The sequence below is a fragment of the Lathamus discolor genome, chromosome 2 (genome assembly GCF_037157495.1).
Source record: "Lathamus discolor isolate bLatDis1 chromosome 2, bLatDis1.hap1, whole genome shotgun sequence".
NCBI lineage: Eukaryota > Metazoa > Chordata > Aves > Psittaciformes > Psittacidae > Lathamus > Lathamus discolor.
This window is the reverse complement of record NC_088885.1, coordinates 20658659-20675367: the sequence shown is the minus strand read 5'-3', so window position 1 is coordinate 20675367 and position 16709 is coordinate 20658659. Positions and strand designations below refer to the sequence as shown.

At 35.0% G+C, this 16709-nt stretch overlaps 1 protein-coding gene across 9 annotated transcripts in view; it reads left to right on the top strand.

Annotated features, from left to right (window-relative positions):
• Window positions 1-16709, top strand: part of ZNF385D (zinc finger protein 385D) — a 426940-nt gene that overhangs the window by 356782 nt on the left and 53449 nt on the right. For all 9 annotated transcript variants that reach the window (XM_065666059.1, XM_065666052.1, XM_065666054.1 and 6 more), the window contains one exon: window positions 9241-9403. In XM_065666059.1, coding sequence (XP_065522131.1) covers window positions 9241-9403 — 163 coding nt within the window. The remainder of the gene's footprint in view (window positions 1-9240; window positions 9404-16709) is intronic.

The following is a 16709-nucleotide window of genomic DNA, read 5'->3' as shown; positions in this document are numbered from 1 at the left end:
ACAAACCTTTGTTTCTTCTGGTTATTTTGCTTGTTTTTCTCAAAATATTTTTTTCTTACTAATAGTTTAGATAAAATTAGTCTTTAATGCATATTTGCTTCCATGCTATACCACTAGTTTTTATCACCACTTAGGCATTTATTTGTTATTAATATTAATTTCTTATATAAAACATATTTGGGTTGAATTTTGCTTGTTGGTTGTTTTTTGGTCTTTGTTTAGTTGTGGGTTTTTTTAATTCATTTTACTTTGGTTTTTGCTCTGTCATTTTCATGTAACATATATCTCCTCCCAAAGAGAGAAGTCCTGTGTCCTACCCTAATAGGACTTTTTGAGCAAGTCACTGGCATAGGACTCAAGATCTTAGAGATACAAAATTTGTCTAAATGAGTCAGGAACTGGTGGGTTGAGAGTACTTTTATTCCAAGAAAACACACTGCCTCTCTTTTGATGTTTCTGTACCTGGAAGGCTTGGATTCCTCTTAGAATATGAGGAGAATGGACTTGTAAACTCTTCCATCTTAGTCCCAGCCTTAAATTATAAATCTTTGTGTAGCTGTGAGAACTCTTCAGTGGAAAAGTTCACATATTATTTTACATATATTTACAGCCTTCTACAAGAAGGCTGAAAATTTGACCTGGGAAGCATCTAACTATAGTCAAGTCCACATAAAACAGAGTTCAGGAAATCTGAGTATTTATGTTACTTATTTGTGGGGTTTGAATTTTTGCTTATGGGTAGGAGATGATATAAAGGACACAGGACTGATTTGTACAAAAATAACTACTGAAATTTAAATTAAAATCCAAAATTAAATGTTTGTGTAACCATATATTTATGAAAAAGAATCAGAAAGTCAAATCTACATTTTTCTGAAGACAGACTTGAAATAGGAAAACTTCTAATAACTTTAGTATTAAAACCAGTAATTCTAATAAAAGTTTTAAGACTGTGCTTAAGAGCATGGTAAAAATACCTCCATGTACTCTCTTTTGTGGTTTTCTACATGCAAGTTGTATTAACTTGTTTGTAATTTCAAATATAGAGTACAAATAGTACTGAACTAATAGGAATTTAAATATTAACCTTTTAAACTTCTTTTTTCTGTAAAATTTCTTGTAATATCTTTGTGCCTCACCACTATTCTCTGATGCTTTTGATTCAGTCAAAAAAATCTGCAAATCAGAATTCAATGAGATTGCTATAATGAATGCAAACAGACCAAAATGGTTTCCTTGGCAACAGAAACCAGGTGAAAACACTCAGACAAACTACGCTAAACCCACCCACTCAACTTTCTCTATTCAGTTCACAACCTGGATCCTGAGGGAATCAAGTGCTTTATGCTCACACAGTGTAAAGTTTGTAAATGAACTGAGGCTCTGGGCAGGTAAGTGTATGTGTACACCCTTGATTGCCAGTAGCTGTTGGGAACTGTGACAAATTGAGATTTAAAAAAAAGGTGTTGACTACATATCCACCACTGTTATTACTTTTTAGATGACAGCAGAAAATACTGAACTTTTAAACACTATTTAGAAAATTACTGTCTTTAAAATAGTTATTTTAAATTCAACAGCATCTGTTGATTTTAAGTAACCTTGTTTGTGTATAACCTGAGTATTGAATTATATTCACATTATTAAACTCATTATTAAGTAAATCACAACCATCTTGAGCTTATTTTCTTTGTTGTTTCATAGATAAATGTATGTCAGCTTTCACTTTTAGTATAGCCGTTATTGACATACTATTCAAAGGGTGTTAATTAAAACAATGAATATGAGATGTGCATCGGTTGCTATTGGAGGGAAGCTGGGGTACATTTGTACAAAATTATAATGGTATATACGATTTGCTCAAGTTCTCAGCCCCAAATATATTAGTTCCAAATTCAAAAGTGGAAGCATATATGTTATATTTATTAAACTGAATTAATACATTGTTTATTTTATCATGTGTAGCACATAACGGTGTGTACAGATTGACCTGTCTTATTCTGAGGTTAATCTGTGATGAATCACTTTGCTAATCTGAATGAGAAAAAATAAAGAAGTTTAATATTTTCTTGGAATTCTGGCTACAGTAAGATTCACCGTGGGGAAAATAAATGATCTGCCATTTAATACAGTACAGATGGTATTAAATGTTAAAGTTAATTTCCTTGATTTCAATTTGCAAAAGAGAATGTTTCATCCCCTTCATCAAAAGAGCTCCCTGAAATGCAACCATTATTACTATGGAAGCCAACATGTAAGAATTTCTAGCAACTAGAATTAATAACCTTGTCAAAATGAGTTAAAAACTGATTTGCACAATTACTGATTAACAATATAACTGAATAACAATAAAAATGATAAAAATATATGATAAAGTAAATAATCTGTTTATTGAATTTCAACATACAATGAACTTTTATTGTGCTGTATGAAGTACTGGTGCCCTTAAAAGAAAAATGCCAGGTATGGGAAGAGCTATCTTTAGCTATCTTGCCTTCACTATATATATTTTGACACTGTGTATGTCTACTTAGAATGCAGAGTGAAGTATGTTATACCTAGGCAAGTTTTGTATTTTGTTTAGATCATTTCAGATAATGCCATATGCAGTGGCAGCCTACAGCTCAAACCAGATGTGTGGTCATAAAGATGCTGCAATATGGGACAAGAAATATCAAGCAGAAAATTTCGACTTTCTGCATCTGACCAAGATAAAATAGATTTTCCTTTCCATAATGAAAATATGATACTTCTTTCCATAATGAAAATGAAATTGATTTTACTATAGGATGGATGATTTTGCCATAAGAATGAGGTGAATGCCAATCTCTCACAATGTGATGCAGACTCCTGCCAGGTACAGTATCTCACCATTATATAAATGGCTCTGGAAGAATCCCAAGCACGGGGAGTGGGATGGAGCAGCTTTGTGAATGCAGAGGAGCTAGTGAGCTCAGAAAGCACCCATTCTCTCTGATCCTTGAGTCTCAGTGATCCTTGAGTTCATGAGTGTATTGAATAAATGGTTTTTGAAGGACAAGAGGAAAGAGAAAGTTTTTCTTTACATGAAAAGAGAAAACTGAATACTTGGGAATTGATATGCTGGGACATTTAATGTGTTCTGACACAATAATGGAGAAATGCTTTCTTCTCTGCAAAAAGGTCCTTTTTGGTACTTGCTCTGTTATTGTGTATTTGGCTGTAGGGAAGGGGGCAAATTGATCAGTCACAGTTTTGGGGGCAAAAGCCTTCTCTCAGAGCGTATCTGGAAGAAGTAATATTACATGCATCCTTGGTGTTTTATACCAGTTACATCCCAGTGCATAATATAATTAGACCTCTGGTTATGTATTACACAGTAGTGTTGATGATAAGAGTTGCACAAAAAATTGAAATGACACATTTGAGAAGATGAAGGTAAGCATAGCAGAAGGAAGGTATGATGACAGGCAACATTTATCTGTACTGTAATTGACTGCAGATTGAGTTTGTATGTATCAGACAAAAGTCAGGATTCTCGTTCAGTATGAAGCATGTCATTGTGTTGACTTTACCTTTAAAAATTGCATTACATGTTTTCACTTAATCTTCTGCAAAGTTTTGTTTGTCTCTTGTATTGTGAGTCTGTGAAGCTCTGGTGAAGTTCACGAAATTCCTCTGTTTTCTAGAAAGGAAGTGTAGGACTTGTTAGTCCTGAATTCCCTGTGTGTACTCACTGGGCAAATAAAACAGTAGGCCTTATAAGAAATTATTTTTGAAAAATTAAAATACCCTCAAATAAAAGGTTACCTACTAAATAGAGTAAATACATCTCAGTGCAAGCGACTGTATGATCCTCGTATCATCTGGCATGGCTCACAATAAAAGCCCTGCCCTAGGCAGAACCAACTGTTGGGCGTCTCAAGGCTGTTAGACTTTCTCTCAGTAAGCTTCTCCAGTTTACTTACTGGAGAAGTTCCATAGGGATCAGCTCAGGTTATGTAAATAGCACATGCCTGGTAGTCTACAGATGTCTCAGCTGCATACTGCAACCTTCCCTGAGCAGTGCTGTCATCACTGACTTGCAAGGCTTTGGAGTCATTAGAAATAAGTATGATGCTTGTTCCAAAAATAAAACATGTCTTTTGATTTTTACCACTTTCTTTTGTGCTTAGAACATCTGTAAAAAGGTATTTGAAGTACTTACTGACAGCCTAACTTTAGGAAAATGTTCTGTACTCAGAGACTGAGACAATGTGTAGCATAGGTATCTCATAAACAATTTCCCTCATTTCATCAAGGATAGAAGCCCTCTTGGCTTATGCAGTTGTGTATGATTGCTTTCCATGTGTGCTCAGCTCACTGACAGTTTGAACCTGGAAATTTACTGGTTTTAGATCTTTTTAGTCTGGAGGATCCTGACATCGGTTGCTGATGTGTTAGCAAAAAATTGCTACTATTTTACTGGGAATAACAGCAGAGGTAATGGTAGCATCCAGTAGCTGGTAGGAAAGAAAGACATGATGTGGTCTACTGAAATCTCAGATAGACAAAAAAAGGACTTTTCAGCCCCCTTATTCGTGGCTTTCTAAGGGTGCAGACAGAATGCAGCCTTGCTACTAACTGGTCAGATGACAGCATAGAGTAGAGCATTCTCCATGATGAACATCTTTCAAAATGCATTGTAAGGTGGAAAAGGCATGGTGCAGGATAGTTGGACTGAATATTGTGAGGAAGACTTGGTGAAAAATATTCACAACACTTTTTTTAAAAATGTTCTTTGAGCTGGCTTTTACTATGAAGGTATTGCCTAGAAGGAATGAATGAGGCAGGAAAACCACCTCTAAGACTGTAATATGAGGTGGACCAGGAGAGATACGGGGAGGATAGAAGATGCAGTGTTGTGAAGCTGAAAACTCTCTGAATAGGAATAGAACTCTTTGTCTCCATGCGAAAAATGAAGCACAGTGTTTTTGTTGGGCCAATGCCTAAAAACTTAAGTGAGAAGACATAAGATTCGGTGAAGTACCTTAGGCAGACAGGCAAACCTTTGAAGACTTCCATGTAGTTGTAAGCACATACTATCTGGATTGTTTAAAATACTTCACCTTTCTCATGATACTTTATATATTGCAATTTGTTTGGTAATATCAAGTCCTTACGGTAATTGTGGTACAATATTGCACTTGAGCTGAGTTTTTACATTATGGTATATAGAAATCTTTATGGTACGTGTATGTGTGTTTATATATATACACCCAATAAATCATTATATAGACAAATGCATTTTTTATATTCTAACAATTTGGGAAGGTTACAAAATATAAGGATTAGAAAGGTCCCTAATTATTCAAGATGGATACAATGAACCAGAGGAAATTATGTTTTGCAAAAGAGATGTTTAATTTGACTTATACCACTCAAATAAGCAGGACTTCATTACAAATAACCTTGAAAAGTGATTTACTGTTAAGACATCTTGCCATTTCCTTGAAGTAATTCCCATAGACCAGAGTTTGTTTACATGTAATTTGCAGGATCAGAGACCTCAGAATTTAGTTAAGGATCCTCAAGTTTTCATCTTCAAGCATGAAGTAATAATGTACCTTTTTGTTTCTTGTTAGACATCTTTTTCAAGAATAGATATATTTTTTAAAGTCACTCTAATATTGAACCAGCAGTAACTGACATACTCCTTCACACTACTTCTTCACTGACTGGGCCACATGTTTAGCTGACGGTGACTTGTCTTCACAGTGCTAGGGTTAATTCTTTGTATCAAACATGGAAACTATGATGTGAGAAGCAAACTTGGAAACTATGATGAAAGAAGAAAGTAAGCCCTTTCTGAAGGTTTTCTTCTAATATGTTCTTTTATAATAATGAAGAGAAACAGAATTTAATATTAGAGGGATTTAAGATGGCTGATTACAAAGTGTTCTGTAGAAATAAGGATTTTTTTCTTTAGGATTGTCCAGTATCTCTTTCATCTGATTTTATGTCAAACAGTTGTTTCTCAAAGGGGACTTTCATCAAATGATGTCTTTCATCAAGATAAGCAATTATAAAAGTCAGTACCCCTTTTCAAAACATGGAAAGGGAAATCCTCCTTTGATTTCCATTGGTTTCTACAGATGTAGGGTTTCACCTGTAACCTCCATTCATAAACTCATCTGAGCACAACTTCTAGCTCAGGTTGGTACGGTAATATATGTATGTATTATCTATTTGTATTTTGCAACTGTTGGACTCCCTCTCACCTTTCTGAAGGTGTGCAGTCTCTTCACTCAGTTAAGCATCACAGCGGGCACCAAATAGTAGAACTAACGACTTTTATTCTTCTCTCTCAGTATTTCTTAATTCTGAATGAAAGTTGGGAATAACTGCATTTTCTGATCTGTTATTTTTGTACTTAACCTACAAGTAAATACTGGTTAAGCAATGAGTTAGAAGTAAATGCCATTTAAGCAGTGAGGATAATTTTAGTTCTCTTATGGCTGCAAGAAATGATTCAGTGAGATACCATACTTTACATTGCTGTGTGGAAAAAGATATTTATGAGCATATTTTCCATTTCCTCCTACAAGGGAAGATAATGACGGACGTTTGGTTGGGGTTTTTTGGAGGTTGTTTTTTGTGGGTTTTTTAGGGCTCCAATTCAGTTGTAGAAGTTCAGCACAAGCTAATTTGGAGCTGCTTAAATGCTTAAGAGCAGTCTGTGTGCTCTTACATAGAACTACCACTAACATGCTAGCTATAGTTATATTGAAACAAGCTCAGATAGACTCATGTCCCCACGGAGAACAGAGATTTAAATGTTGAAATAAAAATGGCATAAAGATCATCTCTAAGTATAGGCTGTGTAAATTATCAGCTCTCTGTGGAAAGTGAGTAATGGACAATTCTGCATATCAGCCATTGTACTTGTAAATTTGAGCAATGTGTTTCTACTATGGAGCAATTTCATTCATATATTTCAGAACATTGAAAAGGTAACCAATTTGTACATAGACCCTTGTTGTATAAGCCTTGTACATCCAACATTCCTTGAGTTGAGGTGTGTGAAATTGTAGCTGCAAGAATTGGAAGGGAAGTGTGGGTGCAAGAGGCATAAACCTGGGGTGCTTCACCAACCATTTTGTGAATAAAGTTGAGCTGTGTATGAAACTAATATGAACATTCAGTATTAAAGACCATATTCTGACTACCTTTTTTATACTTGAAGAATTACACTGTTAAGGAGAACAAGTGCAGTCAGAATCTGGAGCTGACTAAGTTTTACTAGAAACTATAAAAATATTTGACATGATAGCAACATGAGGATGTACTGTATAATGTCATTTTTAATGCATCATTGTAATTTGACACTGGTCTTTCAGTTTAACAGTAATTAATATCTCTTATTTCTGTTTGGCTTACAGTATGTCTAATGTTATGTGTTGGGAGTTGTGAAAGGTGCATGATTGTGCTGTTTCTGTTCAGGTTGTATCTAGTTAATAACTTCACTGTCCAGTGTTCTTTCAATAAGGGTACCTAATAACAATATTTACATTATTTTAGGTATAGAGAAACTGGCTTTTCAACCAAACTGAATGATGCATCTCAATATACAAGAAGAGCATATGCATGTTTGAAAATTTATGCATGTGTACATTGGTTTAGACAAGTTCTCTCACTTCTTCCCTAATCATCTTGAGCTTCTCAAATCTCAGGCATCTGGAAGGAATCATGGTTTTCATGAAAGCTGGAAGTCATAAATCTCAAGATGCATTAATATGCACTCTTATATGACGCTCAGTAGAACTTCCTGTCACTCCCAAATTCAGCATATTAAATAACATTAAATGAAGGTCTAATGACTAACAGATGCCAGATAATGCAGGTTTTTTCAACCTACATGAGTGGCTTAGTGAGTCAAGTAACTGTTGTTTTATTCCTTTGATCCTTTGAGTTTGTAGCCAGTAAATTATATACATGTTTTTTTCTTATTATTATTCTACAACATAAAGCATTTACCTTTCCTTTATGTTCTAAGTATCTGCTATTCTATTTAATGCCAGAAGCAAAATGTTGACCTTTTTGGGTCCTTTGGCTGATCCAACATAGCTGCTTTTTATTTCTGCAGTTCTGTAGTACCTAGATTTTGACTATTTTTCTATAATCTTGATTTCTCATTCAAGTAAGAAAGCTGTTGCTTTCAAAACTTTGAAGCTCAGAAAAAAAAAACAACAAGCAAATTTTTGAGGTTGTTAAACTTATTAACTGGAAGACTTTCTTTTAAGATTTTAAATAATTATGAGAAGAAATAAACTCTGAATATTTATACTAATGCCAGTGGGTTTTGTATAAAGTTTAATCTTTACTTCAAATGTTATTCTTAAAATATATTTTCAACATAAATTAAATGCAAGAAAGTTGGTATTAACTCTTAGAATAATAAGGATACTTTCCAAGTAATACATAAATCTTAATAGCGATATACATCTGAATCTATTTTACCTTAACAATATCAAGTAGCCAAAATACTTTTTGGACTGTGACAGGATTTGTGTGAGCTTTCTCCTTTGAAAGGATGCTCCTGGCTTTGAATTTCAAACATTTTTGTAGCAGGTGAACAAAGTAATCCTTTTTTTTTTTTTTTTTTTTAGAAAGCCAGCTAATTGCATGTCTGCCTCACATTCAGTTAAGTCTCTGGTGATGAGCTTTCAAGAGAGTGTTTTATGTTTTGCTTCCTTTTGTTTGGGCTTTGGTTTTGGTTTTGGTCTGGGTTCTTTTGGTTTGTTTTTACTGTCAGTCTTTGCTGAGAAGTTCCTGATACCACTGTTAAGAGTAAACTGTTTTTGAGGGAAGCTTTGACTAAATCTCTAGTTTGAAATAGAAACTGGAAAAGTGCAAAGCTAGTGGGAGGAGAGTGCCTGCTTCCCCATTGCCTGAGAGGTTTTTTTTGTTTTGTTTTGTTTTTTTAATATGAAAGCAAAAGAAGTCTTGACAGAAAAACTAATGGTAGCATGGTAGACTAAAACAACCTTATTTTGTTAATATACTATTATGCAGTTATACTAATTAATCTGTTTGGGGTGGCTTGAGTATTTTTTCCATTGTTTTTCAAGCATCATTCTAAATATGATTTTCTGTTTGGTCACTACTTGGATAATGTGAATGGTACCCATTATTGAAAGGTAGTCTGTATTTGTACTAATACAGAGAATGCCAGTTTAGAAATGAGCCTGATTGCATGGTTCATTTTGTTCTCCTTTGTAGAGCCAGGCTGCGGCCCACTACAAAGGCACTAAACATGCCAAGAAGCTCAAAGCACTGGAAGCCATGAAAAATAAGCAGAAATCTGTTACTACCAAGGACAGCGCAAAGACTACCTTCACTTCCATCACTACCAATACCATCAATACCAGCTCTGACAAAACAGGTTAAGCGACAATCTTTGTTGGTTTTGTTTAGCTTTTTGTTTTGGTTTCATTTTGTTTCGTTTCTTTTTTCTTTCCTGTTTAATTCCATGTCTGTTTGGTTATGTGCTTGCCGCATTGATTCATGCTCGATCCATCGTTCTATGTGATATTGATTTGTTTTAGTCCTTTCAATAGGCTGGTGAGAGTATGATAGTCATGACTGATTTCTCTTAGTGAAAAGAGGCTTATCATTCTTTTAGGCCAGAATGCAATACTGACTTGATTAATTTTTATAGTGGCCAAACTATTACATATCAACTGATCTAAACCTCCTAGTCTGTATGCAGTATCTCTCCATAAATAATTGCATATGGCACATTTCTTTTGACCACAAGCAAGTAGTAAATTGCACTACTTGTGTCTAGAAGCCTCTTAAAAAGCATTACGAGTAAACCCCTAATTTTCATAAATTTTGAACATTGCATTATTTTTTTTAAAATGGCTATTGCATGGTTTTGAGTTGGAAAATAGCTGTATAACCTCTGTTGCACACAATCAGGTAAGTGCTATTGTTGCCAATTATTCTGCTTAAATGAGTCTTTAGACTGCAAAAATATTCTTTAAATTATTGTGTGGGTGAAAGTTACTCCTTTGCAAATAAAATCTATGTGAGTGTTTGGTAAAGTCAACAGGATTTGATCAAGCACACAGCTTAAATATGTGGCTACAGTACTGGAAATTTCAAAGGAAGGTTGTAAGTTCACTGAAGGGTACTCTAGTATGTGACAAGGCACAACTGCTCTTGTGGCTGAAGGGATACCGTTGCATATTTGGTCATAATCAACCCTCCTCCAAACAAGCCAAAACCAGTCATGGCAAAAAAGCCAAAGCTGTGAAACAACAGAACCTTTCTACTGGTGCTGGAAAATACTCATTTGGAACTGCTTCTGATGAGTAAGTTTAGCATTGTAAATAGACATACACTAACCAATTACAGTATAACAAAAAGGTAACTTGCAGACATGTAGTACTTTCTGTAAGATACATCTTAGCTATATTAGTTATAGACAGACTCCTCTATGTCTATCTGTCTATCTAAATATCTTTATTCTAGTACTTTATTATAGGCAACGTACTTTTTGTGGAGATTTATATCCTAATCATAATGGGATGGCTTTAAAGCCAATTGGTACATTGTTTTCATATTTGTTACAAAAAAAAAAAAAATCCCAAATACTTTTGTTTATATGATGAAAGAAAGTAAGTGAAGCATGGGAGAATGGAAACGATGCCAGAAGTTATTTATGAAAATATGTATGTTTCTAAACTTACAAATACTTTTTAAAAGTTTCTCCTACTGTTGCCTGTTAGCATGTGCAGTGCAGAAAGGGTGATGTTGGGTGGAAACAGTGGTTTATTTTTCATGAAACATGATCTAGTGGTTGGTGAAAATAATGGGGAAAAGGTCTTTCTAAGCTTTAAAATTTATTATTCAAAAACTTTTATCTTATGCTGTGTAAGTTTCAAGGTTTTTCCAAGGTGCCTTAAAGCCAGTCTGAGTCTTTCCATTGGGCTTTGATTTAGATCCCTGACAAGATGTATGAACTGTCTTGTATCCAAGGTCAGTAGTACAAACCAGTTTTTGTATCAGTATAAATAACAAAACATCAAAAATCTAACAAAAGCAATGGCCTATGCAGGAGTTTCCTCAGCTTTACACATTGTTTATGACTTCCTGGATTAATTTCATAGAGTATGTTTATACGTATATGTATGTACATGCATACATATATGTATTCTATGTTAGGTATATTTACCTTAATGGCACTCTAAAAGACACATATTAATTAACAAACAACCCAAAATCTGACAATTTCATAAAATACTGAGATAATTCAGCTGCTTGGCAAAAGCCCTACTCAATTGGTGATGTTCAAAGAAAGGTAGACAGTTCAATCCAAATACAGTTATTACAGGTCAGCATTGATATGAGTGACAATAGAATAGCATCCTTAGTGTAAATTATCCTTTGTAGATTCAAGCATGTATACATAGCAGGAGGGAAAAAAAAAATTGGGTAGCCAAAAGGATTCAGTTTTCTGTTAAACATGACATGTTAAAAAATTCATAAATCAGATTTTCTTTCCTTTCCAGTTGTTCTATGTCTTGTGTTTCTTGATAGAACTTATAAGGGCAGAATGATTTCTGAAATCCAGAAGAACATCAGAATGTAATGCACTGTGTGAATTTGCACATTTGTAAATGATCACTGTAAAAGTCAAGTATTCTGATAGTTGTATGGAGCTCTCAGGTAATAGTCATACTAATGAATGTAGTTCATTAATTAATCTTTCATAACTACAAGTAAATTCTTTAAGTTAGTGAATCCTTGCATTTATGATAGTTTGGTACAGAAGTGTTTATACAGTATTTTAAAACTTACAGCTGAAGATTAGTACTTGATCCCAGATGCATTGAGGATAGGGTCATGTTCGTATCGCCTCCAATATATCATGTACAGCAGTGGTTAAATGGTGAGTTACATGTCAGTCACAGCACATTGCTCAGGACTTCAGTTCACTGGTCCCATGTGCCCTTAGCAGTTTCAGCAAACAAAATGTCATCAGGAAATCTGTAGTCCTTTGCAATGAAGATTATGAAAAAAGACCACACAGTATACAAACTGATTCAAGAGTTAAAGCAGCAATTTGTTATGTTGCTTATTCTGGAACTATTTTGTTAGACATGGTGCCAGCGTTATTGCAGTAAATAATGGAGACTGCACAACCTACAGTGTAAGCAGACTCCTTAAAACCTTTCATGATTTCTGGTGAATCGTGTAATAAGGAGAAAGCATGAAATATGGGGTCATTTTGCTCATTCTGGGAAAATTGCTATTTTATTTTTTTACCCCTTTAAACAAATTTTAAGAATTATTAGAACGCTTGAACTTATGAAGAGTTCATAACTCGTGAAGAGTTATGCTGTCAGCCACATAATGTACAATGCCATTCTTAACATGTGGGAACTTTGTTACAAATTCTATTATTCAACATCATTTCTGGTCAGCAGATGAAACTTGCTCCTGAAGTAACAATTTCAGTCCGACTGTGAGAATTTTAAAATGGTGAGCAGGTGGAGATATAAAAATGGAAGGCAGAAAGGAGAAGGAAATTGGAAATGATGTGTCAAGTCAGGGTAACCTTTGAAGGAAGAAGAAGGGAAGATGGCATGAAATGGAGAGGTTTGGGAAGAGATGGTTTGGAAGCCACAAATACCACAGGATCACAGAATTTTTGAGGTTCTGTGAAGGCACGACAAAGGGGCATCTGGAAATTGACAAGGCCACCCCTACAGGTCAGAGCAGAGTCAGCTAGAGCAGGATGCTCAGTATCTTTTACAGTTGAGTTTTGAACAGCTTCACAACTTTTGCTGGGCAGCAGTTCTAGTGTTTGACCACCCTCAAAGTAAAGAATTTTTTAAGTGAAAACTAAGAAACTATAAGAAAAAATACAAACAAGCTCAAAGAAAAGAACTAAAACAGGAATGAGTAAAAATTACTCAAATCATAAAATTCTGCTAATGCATGGCTTTAGTATGTTTGCACTGGTTTTCAGTCAGGCAAATAACATTGAATTTATGGAACATTCACTACTGTTATGAAATGTATTTTACCTGCAATTAAAGAATTAAAGTTTAAAAAAAATGGCTGGGAACTGACTGAAGTGCAAAACTTGTTCTCTTGCATGCTAAATTCTTGATTCTTTATGTCTTTCTGTTGAATTAGGTGGCAAATTCTGAGTTTTTATTTCAGAGCTGGTTTATTCTTTTTAAATGTATTCATGCCCTGTTATATACTGTCCTTCTCCTAGGATGGCTGCCTGAAGGCTAGTGAGCCCTCTAAGTTCAAACCTGGGCAGATGGAGCTCGTTTAGCCTTGTAAGGCCATCCGTCTAAGAGAAGGACACTCTAACAAAACCTATGACCTAAGGACTTTGCTGTCACCGTCCAAACTCTCTAGGCCCTGGCAGTTAAACCTCAGCTTTAAAGGGTGGGGCCAGTTCTGCACACTCTGTGCCTCACCTAAAAAATCCACTGTGCAGGCCCAAAGGTTTTACTCACGCCTGCAAAGCCCTGTAGCGACAGGCAAGGGACGAAACAGCAGGTGATAAGGTGCACTGGGAGTCAAAGACCCAACCCTGCATGCAGGCAGTTCAGGACATTGGTTGCTCGAGATTAACCCAGGAGATGACAGACTTGTTTGGCAACATCCTGAATGACCAAGCAGCCTTTTTTTTCAAGGCATCCCACATTGGCCTTTTTAGTCATCAGCGCACTTGTAGTAAGCTTGGGTAAAGCCCTTCCCAAAATCTTCGTTCGCGAAGTCAAACCGTCATCATCATCATCATCATAATCTACTGTATTGTCTTTGTTTATTGGGCTTTTCTGATACCTCTATAATACATTTTGTTACCCTTCCAATCTTTAACTGTGCTTCTGTGGGGTGACTGAAGAGTTTACAGATACTGGGAGTAAAAGCTGATGCATATCTTTTGCCCTAACATCAGCTTACGCTGGAGCTGAAATTGGTCTGCAGATATGTAAGGAGCGGTGAATAATGTGTTATATAGTATGCGGGATGTCTTACGCCATTACTGAGATGGAGAATTCAGCTTTAAATTGAAAGGGTGTTTTAACAAAATTAACTCAACTGAGCTGCTTGGGCTTTTCATCTGTGCTTTTGGTTTCGTTGAGTATATGAAAGAGAAGGGCAGAGGTTATGAAACGTGATATTCATTGAGAGCCTACGTGGAATTTCTTTGACTAACTATAGACATATATATTGATGCTGATTGCACTGGCTTTTCTTTACTGTGAGAGGAAATCGTGTCAATGAAGTCTAGGGCACATTTCATCTTGTTCTAAAGTAAACTTCTATAATGAAAAAGATGAACTGCTTAATAAAGGTAGACTGCTGGAGTACGTATGGTTTAGTGTTAAAATACATTATATTCAACTATAGGTGTTGAAGTGAACACTTCCGATTAGACCAGTGTGTCTCTCTCAGGTCTCTCATAAGGAATCCGTGGACTCTTCACTAGTAGTCAGTGTGTGCTGCTTTGTTTAGGATTCAAAACTTCTGCTCTAAGTTGCAGGAAAAAGGTTTTAAATGTATTGCTCAAATGAAGACTTGGTTATAGGAATCTTTATAGAAGGGTGACATATACTACAACAGTTTCATTTAAAAATATGAAGAAATATTCTCTGAATATATTTATATGAATATATTTCTATGTGTTTGCAATATTTGCCCTTCTCTGTTAAAGACAGGTAATTAAATGTTGTCTTCTCCAATATCATGGATTAGCACACCTTGCTGGCTTTGTTTTAGCACTTAGATTGTCAAAGCCATGTGTACATTAGCTCTGTACATATATGTATTTGTGCAGTTCCTGGTTCAGCTCCAGAAGCTATAACTGAAAGGAAATCCCATTTGAAAATGAAAATTAGTTTCCTGTTATCTCTGCTTTCCTTTTATTACCATTTTCGTTTTATCTCCCTTACATTCAGGTTTTGAGTTTTGATATATCTATTTGTTTATTTGTTTATTTGCTATAAGCATACATTTTGTTAACGGCTAGGCTTTAAGTTGTAGGAGGGCTTCTGTATACTTAGAGTTATTGTATTATTTCTGTTGTTGCTTGGTATAGCTGCATTATTTTATCATCCACTCTTATTTTGTTTAATCCTTTGTTCTTAATGACAAACCACCTTAACTTTCCTTTTCTTCTGTATGCATTAACATATAGTTAATGAAAAGTGACACTGCCTGTTTATTAACATTTTTATAGATAGCAGATTTTCTTGTAATTTTTATAACTAAAAGAAATAATGTTTCTAATCACGATACAAATGTCAACTGTATTTAAAATTCAAAATAGTATTTAATATTATTCAAAGTCTGCTAGTGGATACAGAAACAATTTACTGTATGATCCTAGTGTGCAGTTGTTACAGTTTACGCTGTGGATACCCTTGTATATATAATTATTATATTAAGGGCGTTTAAGAAGAAAACTGAGAGCAGTCTGTTTTTATAATTTAGATGCTGTTTTGTTTCCATACTCTTTGTTGCATCATAAAGTGTGCTTTTATTTTGGCAAATGATTTCTTCAGATCATTTCAGCATTGCTTAGGGCACAGCAGAATTAACAGACTAACTCTGGATATAGGTTTGTGACATTCTGGATGTAAATGGATTTCCTTTACACATCAAAACAGAACAGTGACCTTGAAGCTTGAATTTGTTAGGATTTTTATTTTACATTAACTCATCCGAGATATTTTGGGTGGACCATTCCAAAATTGCAAGTGTGAAGTAATTGCTCAATAATTAGCACAACACAGATGGATTTCAGAGCCAGCTATAGGACTTCATGGCTTACTTCCCAATTACCCCATTCTGAAAGTTCAACTTTTTTAACTTCATTTAATGAAAAAAACTTTAAAAGAAACTATATTCTGAAAAAGATGTTCTCATTTTATGATTCTTTTCTCATTTGCTTGGAAATTGGAGATTACCGATTCCCAGCTATCCATTCTCTTAATCACATGCTTTGGAAATTCAGCCCAAACCAGTAAAATTTAACCATGCGACAAAATCTTTCACTTTAAATCATCTATTCTTTGACTTTTCTGTACTTCAGACAATCTGTGGCTAACTGCAGCACAAAATGTTATCAGCATTCCACAGACTGTTGTACCAATTTTGCACTAGAGCTCAATGGTAATTTGGAAGACAATAGCTTCTCTTTTGATCTCTATGTAGAACTAGGGTTTTTTCTTTCTTTCAGAGTGTAGCTAAATGGCGATATAAAAATTACAGTAATTTATGTGTGCCTCAATTGATCATGAATGTTCAGTAAAATCCTTCTTTGCTTGCATCTATGTATGCTGAAAGCATCGTCATATGAACACCATGTGTTTCCTATGCACCCAGCTGCTTTTGATTGGGATTGCCTTGACAACAATTTTATGCTTGAATAATCCTGCAGATAGAAACTGCTGTCAGTCACAACATCTGATCAGCCTATTGAATCAGTATGGAAGTCCAATACAAACAGTGGTATTGTTTCTAGGTCTAAAAAGCATTTTCTATTGAAACATTAAATAGGGTCTTTCATAGTATCTCAAGGAGATGTCAGCTTGGTTGCTGCATCCCCATAGTTGTAACTGCTAGCAACTTTGGGAGTAATCTGTTTATCAGATACTCATTTAAAGGTTATTCTCCAGTATTGCTCTAAAAAATGGATCAAGCACTATAGC